The sequence below is a fragment of the Oncorhynchus keta genome, chromosome 8, assembly GCF_023373465.1.
Source record: "Oncorhynchus keta strain PuntledgeMale-10-30-2019 chromosome 8, Oket_V2, whole genome shotgun sequence".
Taxonomy (NCBI): Eukaryota; Metazoa; Chordata; class Actinopteri; order Salmoniformes; family Salmonidae; genus Oncorhynchus; species Oncorhynchus keta.
In genome coordinates, this window is record NC_068428.1 from 29,867,400 (window position 1) to 29,887,875 (window position 20,476).

General features: G+C 42.4%; 1 protein-coding gene across 2 annotated transcripts; it reads right to left on the reverse strand.

The window, feature by feature from the left end:
- Positions 1-429: 429 nt before the first annotated feature.
- LOC118387077 (actin-related protein 10-like) lies at positions 430-20,434 on the reverse strand. 2 transcript variants are annotated; one of them, XM_035775217.2, is made up of 12 exons: positions 20,252-20,434; positions 19,754-19,838; positions 6,629-6,711; positions 6,359-6,467; positions 5,743-5,918; positions 5,427-5,506; positions 4,404-4,439; positions 4,114-4,193; positions 3,859-3,932; positions 3,373-3,454; positions 1,620-1,821; positions 430-1,487 (listed from the first exon to the last, which is right to left on the reverse strand). In XM_035775217.2, the coding sequence occupies exons 1-12, from the start codon at positions 20,326-20,328 to the stop codon at positions 1,306-1,308; spliced, it is 1,266 nt and encodes a 421-aa protein (XP_035631110.1). In that variant the 5' UTR covers positions 20,329-20,434; the 3' UTR covers positions 430-1,305. The 2 variants fall into 2 exon arrangements, with proteins under 2 accessions (XP_035631110.1, XP_035631111.1); XM_035775218.2 differs by having other exon boundaries at positions 19,766-19,838; positions 20,252-20,433.
- Between the last annotated feature and the right edge of the window lie 42 nt (positions 20,435-20,476).

Sequence of the window (20,476 nt, forward strand, 5' to 3'; positions counted from 1 at the left end):
CTTTGTCAGTGTTGCAAAATAAAACAACTTGAGCATTCATTAGGCATCTTTTCTTTATTTCGTGTGTTAGACTCATGGCACTCCATACCAGAGCAGCCAGTGACTGTTGGAAAAGAGATTACTTCAGAGATCTGTGTGTGCTGCTCAGCCTGTTATTTCTTATAAGCATGATACAACTGGTGATTCTTTGGCCTGGTGTTCATTACTTTGAAAGTGACAGTGCTGGGAAATACCCACAAACCATATTCAAACAATCCTCCTGACTGCTGTCTCATGGAGTGAACATAATTCAACCAGTGTACTCTATAGTATGCTTTCTAGTAGTGGGCATATCTGTGTGAAACATCACTTAAAGGCTCTGGAGAGTGAGAAATAAGCCTCATGAGAAACTGGGCAGAACAACAAACAAACAAGACAGGAACGACAACATGCAATAGCAGGAATGTTTATTTAGCGCTGTTTGAGTTGATGCATTACAGGATAAGAGCTCTGGAGAGATTGAAACTGATATTAATGTTTTACATGGCAAATAAAAAATAAATAAAACACTACATATTAGCTGAAAAGGAATGCCTGGGGGTAGCATTCACAAGGACTACATAAAGAGAAACTTGACAGCCAAATATCAAAACTGAACTGCAATTTAAATTGGTTGAACTACAATGTATCTGGTTGAAATGCAGTACACTTTCTTACTGACAGTTTCTATATACAGCTCAAGAGTGTTAACATGACAAGCCTCAGTTCAGCTGGAAAACCGAGTCAAATCCACACTTCTGCCTCAAGGGGATAGTCAACACATGGCCACAACTTTGTTCAAGACCACCTTGTGTACAAAGATCTGGACCCAGAACTTGCTCTCCCTGACCCTAGCACAGTACTCTCAATGCAAATGCTGACTACTGTACCAGTGCAATCATTAGACAAAACATATAGTTAGCAATAGAGTGAGCAGAATCTGGAACACAGTGTGGCAGGAGTCTTACAGAACAAGCACATAAAGACTGATAGAACTAAAAACCCCACAATCCACAGCCATCTGGGGGTTGAGATGCTGGGTGCATCTTTAGTCTAAAGTGGCTCCCTCGCCTTACAGATTAGGGGAAGGGCATGAGTAGAGGAAACCGTAATAGACTATTGAGACACCCATAATGTCTGATATGTTCAAGTTACGTCTGGGGGGAGTTTGGGGTGAGTTTTAGTGGTGCCACTAAAATGACACCACTTTCCATATATAGTGCACTATTTTTGGTTTAGGGTGGCACTGCATACGCAGACCAGGGGTAGACAATAGTGTCTGGTGGTTTATTTCTCTGTGGAGAAGGCTCTCTTCATGAGTGGTGGGGGGGTTTTCCCTGCATCATAGACTGATTCTGGCAGCGGGGAGCTGAGACAGCACCAGTCGGGGATACGGCCTGTCTGGTTGTAATAGTCGCGCGACACAGAACGACTACCCAGGATGTCTTGCAGTGCTCCAAAGATCGCTCCTACACAGGGAGAGGAAAGCAGGAGACACAGGGTTATTCAAAGCTGGTTTATACCTACCTGCATTACCACCCCCAACTGTTCCATACAGAGTCCAAGGACAAGGTTGGTTATCAGACTTCTCTGTCTCTCACCTCCGAGCCATGCGGTGCAGTTGGGTTTGGCTGGAGGACTGTGCAGCCTGAAGCTCTTGGTGGCCAGGGCGTCGCGATACTTGGGTTTGTCCACCAGGAGGCGTATCTCAGCCAGGAGCCGGTGCAGGAAGCCAGGCAGCATGGCCGTGCCCCCGATAATGACCAGGTTTTCAGATAGCGCCTTACGAGTGTCAATGGGACACTGAGGGGGTTCATCAGATAGAAACACATCAGTATGTAACAATCTTTCGTATTTTCTCAAATGTACTTTTCACAAGATTAACAGTAAACTGGGCTTAAACTCCCAAGCTGTTTAAGACTGTCTATGGGACAGAAATAAGGATTTAATAAGACCAACAAAAAAAAAATAATGTGATCAGAAGAAATCTATCAGTCATTCAGATTTGTTTCATTTACTAAATCAGTTGTACTTGTTAAGTGGTTCACAGCAACCGGTGCCAAGCAGAGGCGACAGAGGCAAGAAAAAAACTCCTTAAGGACTGGGTGTGACAACCTGTTCATCCACAGAAACCTATTCGTCCACAGTGCTGGTCTCTCAGGAGAGAAATCTCATTGACTGACCCTACACGGTAGAGAAGTGGACTGTTTACAAGCTTACTACACTGCCTGTCACACTTGTCTACAAAATACCAATGAGTGCTTATGGTACTGTGCTTAGAGTGTAGCACAAGCACAAAGCATGCAAGAAGAGTCATGGAAGCTGCTCTGCCTATTAAGATGAATGGTCTGTCATTGGTCTGATCCGACTCGTTGAGAAGTTACCTAAACATCAAGACTGTTCCCATGGATATCAGTCTGAAAACAAATCTGGCAAAAATATGCAATAGCGTCTACAAGGCAGAATGTTGAATAAAATTATATTCACTTACTTTACCAGCTGTACATGCTGTTGGTCATTTTGGCGGTAGGAGGTGGAGATGGGGTATCCACAGGGAATTGTTTACCCGACTTTCTACGGAACCAATAGGTTCTTTCACTTGTATATCCATTATGCTGACGCATTGCACATGATGCACAATAGCCGAATGTAGTCAACCAAAGCACTTTTTTGTTGTTGCAATCAGCTGGAAGTGTTTGCCGTTCAGTTAGGCTCAATCATATTGTGCACATGTTTGTCACGTGCGAATTGCATCAGTATTGAAAATAAAAACAGAAATACAAACTATATACAGACCAGCATACTGAAGGTCGGGTTGATATTACTACTCTGTGGACATTTTGTATCACATTCCTACCTGCAAAAGGACCAACTACACAGACAACGAGTAAAGTATTATTTTATTCAGCATTCTGGCTTGTAGAGGTCGTGAGACGAAACTTTCCTGATACAAATGCTAGTTTCTGCCCAAAGTAGAATTCTATGCAATTCAACATCGGGTCTTCAGGCAAATTGAGAAGGAACCGAGACGATTTCACCTCAGTGAACTGGAGAGTCCCGGGAGGCTGGGACTGTTGCTATGGTAACAGGGTTAAAGTCTCTCCCCGTACGTGTTGGTGAAATGCGTTCGTCATTACAAAATGGAAAAAGGAATTATGAAATAGCTGACGATTTTAATTAGAAGATGCAGATGTCTGATGAAAGGTCGTTGCGAACAAAACATCGTCCAGTAATTACTGACGAAGTAACATGAATTCCATACCCATTTTGGCATCATCTCATCTCTTGCGGTTTGAGCAGAAAGAAACCCCAGATTAATACATTGTATTTTTCAATTATGAAAACGAATGTTACCTTGACCAGAGTGTCAAGCACTAGAGTGGCCACACTCTTCTCCTCATTGTCCTGCTCAAACAGCATCTCCATCACAGAGTCCCTTCAAAACACAACAACCCACACGTCACTCAGAGTCCCTACAATACAGAACCAACACATCAATCAAGAGTCCCTGCAATAAGTTGGCAAAAAGACAAGTCTTGATTTCAATTCAATTTGATAAACGTTTTTGTGGCCCCAAGGAGCAATTGTAGGTTCATTAGCCGCCCCTGAGAAGAGCATACAGACAGACATGATGAAAACCTTGCAGAGACAACCCAGATTCAATAATAGAAGAAGGTGACCCAGATATTAAAGAGGAGACACAGAACCAAATATCTAGGTTTGAAATGTTCTGGACATGAATGAAATGGACACAGATTACATCAGTAAACACAACCCTTTGGCTGTGTTTTGTAATTGTATCACATTTCAGCTGAGAAGATATATATAAAAAACAGCTACCTGATTGTTCCCTTGATATGCAGAATCTTCTCCCCATCCAATGGGTAATCAACATCAGGGGGTGGTGTTGGTCGCTATAAGGTGGAAGAACATGGATGCAAGGGTCTCAAATGCACTGGACTATAATACTCACCAAACTAACTTTAACAAATGGCATTTACTGGAAGAACACAGCAATAGCTACTGCTTAAATATACCAGACAATGCAAATATAGAAATGACTGACTGCCCAGTTGGGGGTTAAAGGTCACTGACCTCAGCCGTGCCCTCTAGGTTAAACTTGGCCTCCTGGATCTTCAGGCCTCTCTTTAGGTCACTGACAAAACAGGTCCTGACTGGACAAGAAACAACACAAACAAGAGGGTCTATGAGAGTGTGCTACCGCCAACATATATGAATGGGGCGAAGATATCTTTTTAAAAATTAATTAGCTTTAGCTGCCTTTTGTAGCCAAATCCATTTACTTTAGCTGCTAAACTGGAATCCCAGCATTGTCTGTAATAAAGGCAATAAAAACAAGTGGTTTCAGTTTCTTTTGAACATACCCTTGATATCTTCCACAACTTCCTCTGGGATGGAGCCTAGGAACAAAATACAGGATGAAAAGTGAGATCTATTTACCAATGACCCACTTATCCTCCCTCGCATAGAGCCCTTCCTTTCACGTCAATGGTTCTATTACTGTAATAAATGATTGTGTCTCATTGTAGTCAAATGGTGTGTGTCCGAGACAAGGAGAGGACACCAGAGGTGCACTCATTGGTTGAGGAAGTATGGAGAAAGTGAAGAAAGTAGATTATATCAAGTCTTGATAAGTTTAGAGCAGTTTACTTGTCCCAATTTTAATACATACTTTTTTTTGCTTCCCTTGGATACGTTTGCTACAGTTTAGTGTTTGCTTTCACAACAGTCTCATGCCATTAATTACATAGGCTACATCAGTCATTTGACTGTAATAGTGCATTCAGTTGTGCCGTGGTACTGTAGTGGTGTGGTTCAGTAGTGCAGAGAGAGAGATGGTCTATAATATGCCTGTGTTAATGATTTATGCCCATCAGGCCTGCATCAGCTAGCTAGTGAGCTACTGCTGCTCTACATAGGAATTCACTCTCGGATCAGAAAAGAACAGTACTTCCAGGATACAGTACACAAGGAGAAAAATAACTAAAATAGGCCATGTGTGTGTGTGTGTGTGTGATATATATATATATATATAATTCAAAAAAGACAGAGCAGGTCCTTCCTTTCTTTCACATCAGGCTATAGCAACGACTTCTGAATACAAAATGTTGCATGATTGATTCACCCAGAGAGAGCAATTATAAATTCCTTCCTTCCTCTACATATAACAATAGAACACCAGCATCATTATGAAGCTAATTAGGAAAATAAATTCACAAGATTGCCAACAACAGCTATTCACAAAGCATGATATAGCCACAGCAAGAAGACAAGAGGATCCATGGGACGGCTGAGACAGTTTATACAATGAAAAAAAGCACTGCTTGAGTTGTACGGTAAGTTACTTATGTTTTTGACAAGTAGGTTTCTGATGTCGTGGGTCTTACCAATGACTGTAGGTAGACTCTGTCCAGTACTGGAGTCTGAGTCTACTGTACACTGTTCCACCAGGAGCCCATCCAACTCCCTGAGGGTTAGAACACATACAAACACAGATCAAAGGGGTCAAGTACCCCTGAAAGCACACACATTGATACACTTGATTCTGTCAGTAGTCAAGAAACTGGGGCTTGAAACACACAGCTCTCAAGAGGTGAACAAAAGGTTGTTTCCCTGAAGTTCAGTACGTGACACAAGCAAAGTAGCACACACGGCAACATCTTTACATAATTACACCATCTCAAACACATGCACACGACTTACTTATGAATGGCCTTGCCACCCAAAGGCAGGGCTTCCCAGGCTGACAGGATGGGGATGCACTCATACACAGGTAGCACCAGTGTCTCAGTGTAGCCACAGTCCATCACCAGGCCTGAGTTGATGCCCAGAGACATGATGGACATGAGGTGACTGGGAGCAAACAGCACTGAGGGCACCTGGGAAACACAGAGGCATCCTCCTAAACATCCATTGCCTGACCTGAAAATATAAAATCCATGCCCTTTGTGTTCCAACTACTGTCAGGTGTGAGCACTATGGAGATGGCTCCATCGAGCCTCCCTATTAGCTTAGGGGAGCATTGCATTCACCATTTAGCTTACACCCATCTAGTTTGGGTTAGGAGAAGGGGATAGTATTTTTGTACCAGGTAAAGTGGTTCTACACATAATAGGCTGAGATTACAAAGGCAGCCCATTTCTGATATTTTTTCCAAGAATTGGTTTTGACCAATCACATTAGACCTTTTCACATCAGATCTTTTTCAGAGCTGATCTAATTGGTCAAAATAACAAGTGAAAAAAAAAGAGATCAGAATTGGGCTGCATGTGTAAATGCACCCATAGACATAGATCATTGGTCCAGCTGGTCTCAGTACCTCAAACTGTTTGAAGAAGACTTTGGTGAGGGTTTCTCTGAAGTGGGAGGGACAGAGGATGGACTCGATGATCAGCACTCTCCTGTCACGGGGGTTCACCAGCAGATGCCTGGGCAGGACAGAAAGGTAGTAGACAGACATTCAATCATTACTTTTATTATGGCCTGGGGTGCATCTCCAAAATGGCTGACTCCCATGGTTGCTTTAATGTTATTGCCACTGATGTGTCAGTCATTACACACACTACTAGCTTTGTCAAAAGCTCCTTACCTGAAGTAGAGCGTGTGGATGAACTCCTTGAGGTTGGAGTAGAGTTCCTCTGTGTTGATGTTGTACTGAACCACTTTGATAGACTGTGAGAAAAGACACACCGACAGAAATGGTTATAGATGAGGCTGTCCATTTCAATACTTTGAGTCGGTATTCATGTCATATGAAGGAATTCCCCTCAACCACAAATTGGGGAAAAAAATATTATTCTTTCCCATTGACCCCCATTGTAAAAGAGCCAACTTTGTAAATTATTTTATTATACAGAAATAACAAAACATGCAGCAAAGCTGCTGTGTTGTTCAGTGCCTTCGGAAAGCATTCAGACTTTTCCCACATTTGGTTACGTTTCAGCCTTATTATAAAATGGATCAAATCAAATTAATTCATCAATCTACACACAATACACCATAATGACAAATCTAAGAACAGGTTTTTAGAAATGTTTGCAAATGTATAAAAAAACTGAAATACCTTATCTACATAAGTATTCACACCCTTTGCTATGAGACTTGAAATTGAGCTCAGGTGCATCCTGTTTCCATTGATTATCCTTGAGATGTTTCTACAACATGGTGTCCACCTGTGGTAAATTCAATTGATTGGACATGATTTGAAAAGGCACACACACCTGTCTATATTAGGTCCCACAGTTGACAGTGCATGTCAGAGCAGAAACCAAGCCATAAGGTTGAAGGAATTGTCTGTAGAGCTTCGAGACAGGATTGTGTTGAGGCAAAGAACTGGGGAAGGGTACCAAAAAAATGTCTGCAGCATTGAATGTCCTCAAGAACACAGTGGCCTCCATCATTCTTATATGAAAGAAGATAGTGGTTCCTAAGACTCTTCCTAGAGCCAAACTGAGCAATCGGGCGAGAAGGGCCTTAGGGAGGTGACCAAGAACCCTGACAGCGTTCTAGAGTTCCTCTGTGGAGATGGGAGAATCTTCCTGAAGGACAACCATCTCTGCAGCACTCCACCAATCAGGACTTTATGGTTGAGTGGCCAGACTGAAGCCACTAGTCAGTAAAAGGCACATGACAGCCTGCTTGGAGTTTGCCAAAAGGCACCTAAAGACTCTGACCATGAGAAACAAGATTCAGACTGGAGGCGACGGTTCCAACAGGACAACGATCCTAATCACACAGCCGAGACAACACAGGAGTGGCTTCGGGACAAGTCTCCGAATGTCCTTGAGTGGCCCAGCCAGAGCCCGGACTTGAACCAAATTAGCAATCATTTCTAAAAACGTTTTGCTTTGTCATTATGGATGATTGATTGAGGAAAATAAACAATTTAATACATTTTAGAATAAGGATGTAACGTAACAAAATGTGGAAAAAGTCAAGTGGTCTGAATACTTTCCAAAGGCACTGTATATGTAACCTGGTCAAAAATCCCAACCTACGGTTCACAATGCTCCCATGTAGGGAAATGGAGCCTGCGAGAAGCGCCCTGTGGCTTCAGGCTATTCAGTGTGTAAGAGTGCGAAATTATGGGGACCCGGTGTCCAAGTAGGCTACACACAGCTATGTGTGTGCAAACATTTAATCACAGGTAAGACATTCAACTTGTGTAGTAAGGTCTAACTCCACCCACTACTTGTAGCATTATAGTCGGTTTGTTTGGGTTGTTGGTCTTGGCTATCTTAATGATGTTCTGATTGGTAGCTAGCTAACATTCAAGTGGCTAATCTACATGAAAAGTGGCATGAGGGAAGCCCTACAATATTAGGTTTTTCTAAGTAATGAGAATACTTTTCAACATTGCCTGCCACCAAGAAATCTTTAGGCATGTTGTACTTTTCTTTAATGTAGTTTTGTAATGGACTTAAACAAGCAGACAATAAGAAAATGTTGCTTGAAAAATGTCAAGTTTTTGGGGTATGGGGTAATCAAGGTGACCATGGGTTGTTTTACCCACAGGCAGCACTGATGCGCGTAACGATGGTGACAGGAGGTGTGCGTAATGATTAGCAGCCTGGCGACCTCAAGCGCAAGAAAGGGGGAGCGCGAGCAGACGTGACAGAGTTTGTCCAGTCTGTGGCTTCAGGTTCATGCAATGGTGCTTGGAGAGCAGGCCAGCAGCGGAGAATATCCTCTCTATACTGGCAAAGCCACTGGGGATGCTAAACACCCCTTTGGCCACTCTTGCCAGGTAGAGATGCAGACTTATTTTTATTTGTCTATAGGCAGGCCTAAAGGTTTTTAGGCTAAATAATCCAATCAAAACAGAGAGCTCCTTGAACATGGGAATATTATTGGGATCAAAATCAACGATGGCCTATTGTATACAGATAACAGAACAAAAATGAACCAAACGTTTAAGAGATCAGATTTTTTGTTTATTAATAATTTGCTATCATGACAGTTATCTACAGCAGCATAGAAGTAGACTAAAAATGCATGCTGGGCTGGGCATGGCATGAGCTAGTGAAGTGAGCGCTACTGGGCAAAATTGGAGCGGGTGAGAAGGCCGACGCTCAGCTTTTGGGAATCTTGCGCCGCGCTCCAATCAAATTGGGATCGCTCTGCTCCGCACACATATTCTGGACCATACTGCCTGTCCAAAGTTAAAATGGAACTAACAGCATTTTAGCAACATTAAATCTTATTAAAATCTGTCATTCAAGGCAGCATGACACCTTTATAAAAAATTTTTTTTAAAAATAAAAAAAAAAAGATTCTGACAAGCGACCGCTTAGATATGCTCGTTTTGGGAATGTTTGGGAATGATGTATAAGGTATTTGTGAAATCAGCCATGCGTTTGGACAATTAATAGACCCTGCACTAAATTAAACATCCGTCTCATCCAGGACCAGACTCTACGCAGACTGGTGCACCATAGGCAATCAACGCTACAGTAGGCCTTTACGCAAAAGTAATTTGCCACACAAGCCTGCCATCATTCACTTTGAACTGAATGTTTGCAGGCAGTTCTAACAGCGCGACTTCAGATCAGTAGAATGCATTCGCCAAAAGCCACAATGCACCCGAATGGTTTTCTGCAAGTATGTAAATACCACAGGAGTTCTATTACATTTGGAACTTTACAGTCCTATTGATCAAACAACCATGAAAAAGGTAGGCTCTCTCTCCCTCAGTTATGCACACCAACAACTAATGCTAGCCAGAGAAAGATGAGCTAAAATCTAACGATGGCACATTAAATAAACCCTCTCAACTTTTACTGCTAGTTGGCCGTGAAAATTGCACTGATAAACAATGGGGAATTGCAGCCTACTCGTCCTTCTGCAGCTGCCTTGTCCCAACCAAGCACACAAGTTAATTGGCTAAAGTTGGCTAGCTAGCTACTTCCAGACACAAACGAGAGAACGCCACACTGACCATTTTACTCGCCCTAGCAGAGCTGATGAGAGTGTTTTCATGTTAGGCTGAGAGAGGATCTCATGTCAGATGATGTGGAAACAATATGGCAACAGGTTCATGTGCCTCACCTAAAGCCTATTCTCGTAGGAAGTTGCTATAGACCACCAAGTGCTACAAGTCAGTATTTGGACTTGGTGTGTGAAATGTTGGATAATGTTTGTGATATCATAAGAGAGGTATATTTTCTGGGTGTCCTAAATATTGACTGGTTGTCATCAAGCTGTCCACTCAAAAATAATCTCCAATCGCTAACCAGACTGCAATCTGGTTCAAGTCATCAGTCAACCTACCTAAATCATCCATGTGCATTGATCAGGTCTTTACTAATGTTGCAGAAATCTGCTCTAAAGTTGTATCCACACCCATCGGATGTAGTGATCATAATATAATAGCCATATCTACAAAAAACAAAGTTCCAAATTCGAGACCTAAAATTGTGTATAAACAATCCTACAAGAGGATTTTCAATGATTCCTATGTGGAAGATTTGTTGGTCTGATTTGTGTAATGAGGAACATCTGGACACTGCACTTGAAAAATTTATGAAACTGCTTATTCTGGTTACTGATAGGCTCCCATCAACAAACTGACTATTAGAACTGCCAAATCCCCATGGATAGATGATTAATTGAAAAACTGTATGGCTGAGAGGGATGAGGCAAAGGGAATAGCAGATAAGTCTGACAACACAGCAGACTTGAAAACATGCAGTAAATTGAGAAATCACGTAACTAAATTAAACAAAAATAAACTTTACTATGGAACACAGATAAATGATATAAAGTATGATAAGAAGAAGCTCTGGAGTACTGTAAATGAAATTCTAGGCAAAAAAAAGAAAACGACTGCGTCCTGCATTGAAGCAGATCAAATCAAATGTATTTATATAGCCCTTCGTACATCAGCTGATATCTCAAAGTGCTGTACAGAAACCCAGCCTAAAACCCCAAACAGCAAGCAATGCAGGTGTTGAAGCACAAGCAGATGGCTTGTTCATAACAGAACCCTTTAATCACTTTAACTTTTTTTGTTGACAATATTAGTGGACTTAGGTATGACATTCAAACAACAAATGCTGAGCGTTCATTTCATGCATAATGGACCAAATAATGAAAGACAAGCACTGTAGTTTGGAGTTCCACAATGTGGGTGTGGAAGAGGTGAAAAATTGTTGCTATATATAAATAAGGACAAACCACCTGGTACCGACAACCTGGATGGTAAATTGCTGAGGTTGGTAGCGGAATACATTGGGACTCCTGTTTGCCACATCTTCAATTTAAGCCTAAAAGAAGTGTGTGCCCTTGAATAGCAGAGCACCCTTTAATGGAACTGACACAAATGACTGATTTCCTGAAAGAAATTTATAGTAAGAATGTTGTGGGAGCTGTTTTGTTAGACTACAGTGCAGCTTTTGATGTCATTGATAATAACCGATTGCTGACTTTTTTGTTGTTGCTGTTATGGATTTGGATCCTCTACCTTATTATGGATTGAGAGTTACCTATCTAATAGAATACAGAGGGGTTTTCGTGAACGGAAGCCTCTCTCATGCAAATTCAGTTGAATGTGTGTACCGCAGGGCAGCCGGGTAGGACCATTATTGTTTTCTGTTTTTTCCACTGACCTTGAATAAAGCCTCTATGTCTATGTACGCTGACGACTCAACAGTATACGCATTGGCTGCAAAAGTAAAATTAATAACTGAGATAATTAACATAGAGCTTCAGTCAGTTTTAGAATGGGTAACTAGCAATAGGCTGGTGCTAAATATTTGAACTAAAAGCATAATTTTTGTGACAAATCACTCGCTCAACGCTAAACCTTGTTTAGATCTATTATTGAAAAATGTGGCTATTGAGCAAGTTGAGGAGACTAAACTACTGGGTGTAACCCTAGATAGCAAGCTGTCATGGTAAAAACATATAGACTCAAATGGTTGCTAAAACGGGAAGAGGTCTGTCCATGATAGGGCGTTGCTCAGTCGACCAGACAGGTCCTACAGGATCTAGCTTTGTCGTAACTGGACTACTGCCCAGCTGTGTGGTCATGTGAGGCAAAGTAGGACATAGGTCAATTGCAGTTGGTCTAGAACAGTGGTTCCCAAACCTTCTATAGTCCCGTACCCCTTCAAATATTCAACCTCCAGCTGCGTACACCCTCTAGCACCAGGGTCACCGCACTCTCAAATGTTGTTTTTTGCCATCATTGTAAGCCTGCCACACACACACTATAAGATACATTTATTAAACATAAGAATGAGTGTGAGTTTGTCATTTCCCACGAGCCGGGTTGTGACAAAGAGCTCTTATAGGACCAGGGCACAAATAATAATAATCAATCATTTTGCTCTATATTTATCCAGCCTACATATAAAACCTTATTTGTTCATCAAAAATTGTGAATAATTCACCACAGATTAATGAGAAGGGTGTGCTTGAAAGGATGCGCATAACTCTGCAATGTTGGGTTGTATTGGAGAGAGTCTCTGTCTTAAATCATTTTCCACACACAGTCTGTGCATGTATTTAGTTTTCATGCTTATGAGGGCTGAGAATCCACTCTCATATAGGTACATGGTTGCAAAGGGCATCAGTATCTTAACAGCCGACTTGCCACGGCAGGATACTCTAATCGCAGCCCAATCCAGAAATCTGGCAGTGGCTTCTGATTAAATTCAATTTTCACAGAACCACTTGTTGCAATTTTGATGAGGCGCTCTTGTTCAGATATCAATAAGTGGACTGGAGGCAGGGCATGATAGGGATAACGAATCCAGTTGCTTGTGTCATCCGTTTTGGGAAAGTACCTGGCTCATTCCAAGATGGCGTAGCAGTCAGACGTCTTTGTCCTGTCGTGTCCCTTGTGTATATCTTTTTCTTCGCATATCTTTTAAAAATATTTTCCTAAACCTCAACTTCTAAATACTCTCCTGCAACCCGCCTCACCCAATGTGGCATGGATCTGTTTTTTTTTTATTTAAATATTTCTATTTACTTCGGATCTGGAATCCCTCAACTGAAGCTAGCCAGCTAAATAGCTACCAGCTATCAGTCAGCAAACCACTGCTAGCGGTCATCAGCTAACCTTTAGCTCAGAAAGCTCTCGCCAGTTCATACAACGTGACTCAAACCAGAGCATAATGGACCTATTATTTTCTTTCCATATCCCTGGATTCCTACTTCAAACTCTGAACATTTTCATCTGGATCTTTGCAACTAGCTAACCTCAATCCCCGGTGACTACTCCTGGCTAGCGTTTCCATCCCGGAGCAAGCACCAATTAGCCTGAAGCTAGCCCGGCTAGGGCTCCTGGGCTACCACCGAAGCCAACTCCTGGTCTACAATATCCGGACCCCTTCTACTGCCGGTACAGGGCATGGAACCCCAACGATCCTCTACGACTGGAATACCGACATAATCTGCCCGAGGATTCCAACAGGCCTCTCAGGCGCGACTTCCACTGAAGTCCCATTCTGCTATCTACGGCCAGCTAGCTACCTAGATCAACTTGGAACCCTACTAATCCACGACTGGTCTATCAACGTCACCGCACGAAGAGGCAAAAACAGACAACTCCATCGCAACGTCCCCCAAAGGCCATTCTGCTAGCTTGCTAGCCCTGGTCTGCTAACTGCTAGCTTGCTAGCCCCGGTCTGGCAACTGCTAGCTTGTTAGTCCCGGACTACTAACTGATAGCATGTTAGCCCCGGCCTGCTAACTGTCTGAATCACCGTGTCCCCAGCCAGCCCAACCAGTCACTGGACCCATATGATCACTTGGCTACGCATGCCTCTCTCAAATATCAATATGCATCGTCCATTACTGTCCTGGTAAGTGATTACTGTCTTATTTCACTGTAGAGCCTCTAGCCCTGCTCACTATGCCTTAACCAACCATGTTGTTCCTCCTCCTACATGTGCAATGACATCACCTGGTCTAAACGTCTCTGGAGACTATGTCTCTCTCATCATTACTCAATGCCTAGGTTCACCTCCAATGTACTCACATCCTACCTTACCTTTGTCTGTACACTATGCCTTGAATCTATGCTATCGTGCCCAGACACCTGCTCCTTTTACTCTCTGTTCCGAATGTGCTAGACGGCCAGTTCGTATAGCCATTAGCCGTATCCTTATCCTACTTCTCCTCTGGTGATGTAGAGGTTAACCCAGGTCCTGCAGTGCCTAGCTCCACTCCCACTCCCCAGGTGCTCTCATTTGTTGACTTCTGTAACGGCAAAAGCCTTGGTTTCATGCATGTTAATATTAGAAGCCTACTCCCTAAGTTTGTTTTACTCACTGCTTTAGCACACTCTGCCAACCCGGATATCTTAGCCGTGTCTGAATCCTGGCATAGGAAAACCACCAAAAACCCTGAAATTTCCATCCCTAACTATAACATTTTCCGCCAAGATAGAGCTGCCAAAGGGGGCGGTGTTGCAATCTACTGCAGAGACAGCCTGCAGAGTTCTGTCTTACTATCCAGGTCTATATCCAAACAATTCGAGCTTCTACTTCTAAAAATTCACCTTTCCATAAACAAGTCTCTCACCATTGCCGCTTGCTATGGACAACCCTCTGCAGCCAGCTGTGCCTCGACACCATATGTGAATTGATTGCCCCCCATCTGTCTTCTGTGCTCGTGCTACTAGGTGACCTAAACTGGGACATGCTTAACACCCCGGACATCCTACAATCAAAGCTTGATGCCCTCAATCTCACACAAAAGATCAATTAACCTACCAGGTACAACCCCAAATCAGTAAACACGGGCACCCACATAGAGATCATCCTAACTAACACGCCCTCCAAATACACCTCTGCTGTTTTCAATCAAGATCTCAGCGATCACTGCCTCATTGCCTGCATCCGTAATGGGTCTGCGATCAAACGACCACCCCTCATCACTGTCAAACGCTCCCTAAAACACTTCTGCGAGCAGGCCTTTCTAAATCGACCTGGCTGGGGTATCCTGGAATGACATTGACCTCATCTCGTCAGTAGAGGATGCCTGGTTATTCTTTAAAAGTGCCTTCATCACCATCTTAAATAAGCATGCCCCATTCAAAAAAATGAGAACTTGGAATAGATATAGTCCTTGGTTCCCTCCAGACCTGTCTGCCCTGGAACAGCACAAAAACATCCTGTGGCGTTCTGCATTAGCATCGAATAGCCCCCGTGATATGCAACTTTTCAGGGAAGTTAGGAACAAATATATACAGGCAGTTAGGAAAAGTAAGGCTAGCTTTTTCAAACTCAAAAAAGTTCTGGGACACTGTAAAGTCCATGGAGAATAAGAGCACCTACTCCCAGCTGCCCACTGCTCTGAGGCTAGGAAACACTGTTACCACTGATAATGCAATCTGGTTTCAGAGCTGGTCATGGGTGCACCTCAGCCACGCTCAAGGTCCTAAAACGATATCATAACCGCCATCGATAAGAGACACTACTGTGCAGCCATATTCATCAACCTAGTCAAGGCTTTCGTCAATCACCACATTCTTATTGGCAGAGACGACAGCCTTGGTTTCTCAAATGATTGCCGTTCGTGGTTTACCAACTACTTCTCTGATAGAGTTCAGTGTGTCAAATCGGAGGGCCTGTTGTCCGGACCTCTGGCAGTCTCTATGGGGGTGCCACAGGGTTCAATTCTCAGGCCGACTCGCTTCTCTATATACATCAATGATGTCGCTCTTGCTGCTGGTGATTATCTGATCCACCTCTATGCAGACGACACCATTCTGTATACTTCTGGCCCCTCTTTGGACACTGTGTTAACTAACCTCTAGACAAGCTTCAATGCCATACAACTCTCCTTCCGTGGCCTCCAACTGCTCTTAAATGCAAGTAAAACTAAATTCATGCTATTCAATCGATCACTGTCCACACCTGCCCGCCCGTCCAGCATCACTATTCTGTTCTAGAATCGGCTTCCTATATCGCAACAAAGCATCCTTCACTCATGCTGCCAAACATACCCTCGTAAAACTGACCATCCTACAGAGCCTCGACTTCGGCGATGTCATCTATAAAATAGCCTCCAACACTCTACTCAACAAATTGGATGCAGTGCCATCCATTTTGTCACCAAAGCCCCATACACTACCCACCACTGCGACCTGTACGCTCTCGTTGGTTGGCCCTCGCGTCATACTCGTCGTCAAACCCACTGGCTCCAGGTTATCTACAAGTCTCTGCTAGGTAAAGCCCCGCCTTATCTCAGCTCACTGGTCACCATAGCAGCACCACTCGTAGCACGTGCTCCAGCAGGTATATGTCACTGGTCACCCCCAAAGCCAATTAATCCTTTGGTCGCCTTTCCTTACAGTTCTCTGCTGCCATTGACTGAAACGAACTGCAAAAATCACTGAAGCTGGAGACTCATATCTCCCTCACTGGCTTTAAGCACGAGCTGTCAGAGCAGCTCACAGATCACTGCACCTGTACATAGCCCCATCTGTAAACAGCCCATCTATCTACCTCATCCCCATACAGTATTTATTTATCTTGCTCCTTTGCACCCCAGTATCTCGACTTGCACATGCATCTTCTGCACATCTCCCATTCCAATGTTTAATTGCTATATTGTAATTACTTTGCCACCATGGCCTATACATTGTCTTAGCTCCCTTATCTTACCTCATTTGCACTCACTGTATTTGGACTTTTTGTTTTATTTTTTTCTACTGTATTATTAACTGTATGTTTTGTTTATTCCATGTGTAACTCTGTGTTGTTCTATGTGTCGAATTGCTATGCTTTATCTTGGCCAGGTCGCAGTTGCAAATGAGAACTTGTTCTCAACTAGCCTACCTGATAAATAAAGGTGAAATAAAAAAATAGTAATTGGGCACCCAACTCACTCCGGTGCTTCGCTATATCACATTTGACATTGTCTGTAAGCTTGAGTTCATTTGCACACAATAAAAAAATACAATGATGGAAAGACCTGTGTGTTGTCCTTCTTAATGCATACAGAAGAGCTCCAACTTCTCAATCATAGCCTCAATTTTGTCCCACACATTGAATATAGTTTGGGAGAGTCCCTGTAATCCTAGATTCATATCATTCAGGCGAGAAGAGAAAAAACATCACCCAGATAGACCAATCGTGTGAGAAACTCGTCATCATGCAAGCGGTCAGACAAGTGAAAATTATGGTCAGTAAAGATAACTTTAAGCTCGTCTCTCAATTAAAAAAAAAAATGTGTCAATACTTTGCCCCTTGATAACCAGTGTACTTCTTCTGTATGTTGTAAAAGGGTTACATGGTCGCTGTCCACATCATTGCATAGTGCAGAAAATACACAAGTTCAGGGGCCTTGCTTTAACAAAGTTAACCATTTTCACTGTAGTGACCAAAACGTCTTTCAAGCTGTCAGGCATTCCCATGGCAGAAAGAGCTTCTTGGTGGATGCTGCAGTGTACCCAAGTGGCGTCGGGAGCAACTGCTTGCATGCACGTTACCACTCCACTATGTCTCCATGTCATGGCTTTTGCGCCATCAGTACAGATACCAACACATCTTTACCACCAAAGTCCATCTGGTGTCACAAAGCTGTCCAGTACTTTTAAAATATCCTCTCCTGTTGTCCTGACTTCCAGTGGTTTGCAGAAGCGGATATCTTCCTTAATTGACCCCCCATAAACGTAACAGACATATACCAGGAGCTGTGCCAGGCCTGCTACATCTGTTGACTCATCCAGCTGTAACGCATAGAATTCACTGGCTTGTGTGCAACGCAGTAACTGTTTCAAAACATCTCCTGCCATGTCACTGATGCGTCATGAAACAGTGTTGTTTAATAAAGGCATTCGTTTTTTGGGCCTTTTCCCCCAGCCATATCCGCAACAGCAGGGATAATTAAGTCCTCCACAATAGTATGAGACCTGACTGTCCTAGCCACTTGGTAGCTCACCATATAAGACGCTTCTAGCCCCTTCTTATTAATGGTATCGGTTGCTTTTATACATGTCTTAGTACTCGAAAGTAGTCTTAATTCTTGCTCAAAAAATCCTGTGGCCAATTTTCCAATTTGGCATGTTTTGTTTCTAAATGTCTGCACAAGTGTGAAGGTTTCATCAAGTTGTGAGATAGTACTTTTGCACATATAACACACTGTGGCTGAGGAAAGGCACTACTCCCAATATAAGTGAACCCCAAATCAATATAGTTCTCATCATATTTGCGCCTCTTCGATGGTCCAATGTCCCCGTCTTTTATTTAGCTGCTTTCCCGGGTAAGGGGGCAGTAGCTCTTCGGCTGCATCAGATTCACAACTGTCAGTGTCCATGCTAGCTGGGCTAACAACAAATATAGAATTACTGATGCTAGAATTGGATGTGCTCGTGGAAGCAGAACAATTTGTGTCGTCGACAGGTGCAGTACTGCTGGTAAGTACTTAAAAAAAAAAAAAATTATTATCAATTCTCGAGCAAACTGAATCAGCTACTTTTGGCTACATACGGACCGTTAGTGGAATTACCGCGAGAGAGTAACGGTTGAGGTGATTGGAAGTTAATTATTTGACTAGGCTACCTGTATTTGACATTGTGTTGTTATTTCGCTGAACACTAGATGGTTTAATTATCTTTTTGGCAGTTAAATGAGGCTACTCAGGTGAGAAAAAAAACTCACCCAAATGTATAGCCCCATTGGAAAATATAAATGTATTGTATGAAAATGTGGGGGAAAAATGTAATATATATATATATATATTAGCAATAAAACCAGTTAAAAAAAACAGATAAAATAGCACCTTACTGCACAAAGGGGACTGTGAAGAGATACATCCATTGTATATATATATATATATATATATATATTGTATTGTAATTTGCACTGTACTATGCATTAGACCTAGATATTGTGTGTATGTACTGATATGTAGAGTAGCTAGCCAGAGTGAATTTGTGAACGCAAGAGACATGATAACTGTATAATACAGTGGTTCAGGTTCTTGCTAGCTAACAAAATGACACCTGCATCTCTAGCTGTGTATAGCCACCGAAAAACAATGAGTGTGAGAAGTCACTCACCCACCCCTCCAATGACATGATATCCTCCTAGCAGCAAGCTAGCTAGCTAACGGTATGCTCCATGTTTTTATCTTGCTACATAAATAGATACCCTAGCCTATTAGCACATTATGACTGACTTTGCCATTATACTGATCATTGCCATTGCTAGTTTGATTATATTGACATTCCCAATCTTAGTTACATTCACCCATTTTTGTCAAAAATATTGAGTAATTGAAACCGAATCAGTGCACCCCGGGTGGAGGCAGCAAACAATGTACAAGGCCAGCTGGGATTTACAACCTGATAACCTTTGGACCACCAAGTAATGTATTGGTGAATTATATTAATCATGCACTGAACTGCATCCATCTAATCTATTCTGCCAACAATGCCTTAGTGTTCGTCATGGAAAAACCTTTTATAAAGTTGGTTTTGTAGCATAATCTGGGAATTTGATATATTTTACTGATATTATGATTGTCTGTTTGTTTCATATCTGAAAAGTAGTTATAACGCTGTCAGTTCCACTTTAAAGAGCACTAGTCATTATTTCTCTCTCTCACACACACACACACACACACACACACACACACACACACACACACACACACACACACACACACACACACACACAGAGAGAGAAGAGAGAGTCGATTTCAATAATGCCTGTCCATAAGTTGAAGAGCACTTGTCATTCATTAATTCGCTCACCAACTCACTCACCTGCTGTTGTCCCGGCTTCTGTATCTCACTAGGAATGATGAACCTGGGCCCCGTTTCTCCAGCAAAGCCACACCTGCATCATAATACAAAACCATTTAGTTTGTGATGAGTGAAATCATTGACACTTGTCAGAGAGTACTCAATGCCAATTAATTTATATTTAATGAGTAAAGGGCCTTAGTGTGTCCGATTCTCATATGATCTTCCCCAGCCCAGGCACTAGACTGATGCTGTTCCATACATCGCTAGCTAGCTAACATTAGCCAGCTAGCTTTCGTTAATATCGCTAGCCCATTTTCAGAAAAACACATATTTAACACATTGTGATCAACTATGACGTGCTTTAAACATTGGATAGTCGGTTTATATTTGCTTACATCTCTGATGTTCAGTACTTAACATGTGTGACTGGTAGTGGCCAATGTTGTTAGCATGTAAACGTTAGCTCTGCTAGCTAACGACATATCTAGCTAGTTAAATACTTACTTTGTGTAGGCTGCTCCTAAATCAATGACGACTGCAGTTTTTTCCCCTCCACTCCCCAACCCTTCAAACAAGGGCATTTTATATTTTATATTTACTTAATGGTTTCCAATATACAACATGCAAACGCAAATAAATGATTTCCTGCTGGGTTTGGCAGGGTCCTTTCTTTCAGTTTGAGGAATAACGTCTGGGGAACTCGCCTGATTAAAAATAGTTTGTCCTTGC

Bases quoted from the DNA above. Each gene is read 5' to 3' on its own strand.
- LOC118387077 (XM_035775217.2), bottom strand. From the start codon at position 20,328: ATGCCCTTGTTTGAAGGGTTGGGGAGTGGAGGGGAAAAAACTGCAGTC. The intron at 6,468-6,628 runs GTAAGGAGCTTT...TGTCCTGCCCAG, and splicing joins ATCCACACGCTCTACTTCAG to GCATCTGCTGGTGAACCCCC. The intron at 3,455-3,858 runs GTAGCTGTTTTT...TGTGTTTTGAAG, and splicing joins CATATCAAGGGAACAATCAG to GGACTCTGTGATGGAGATGC.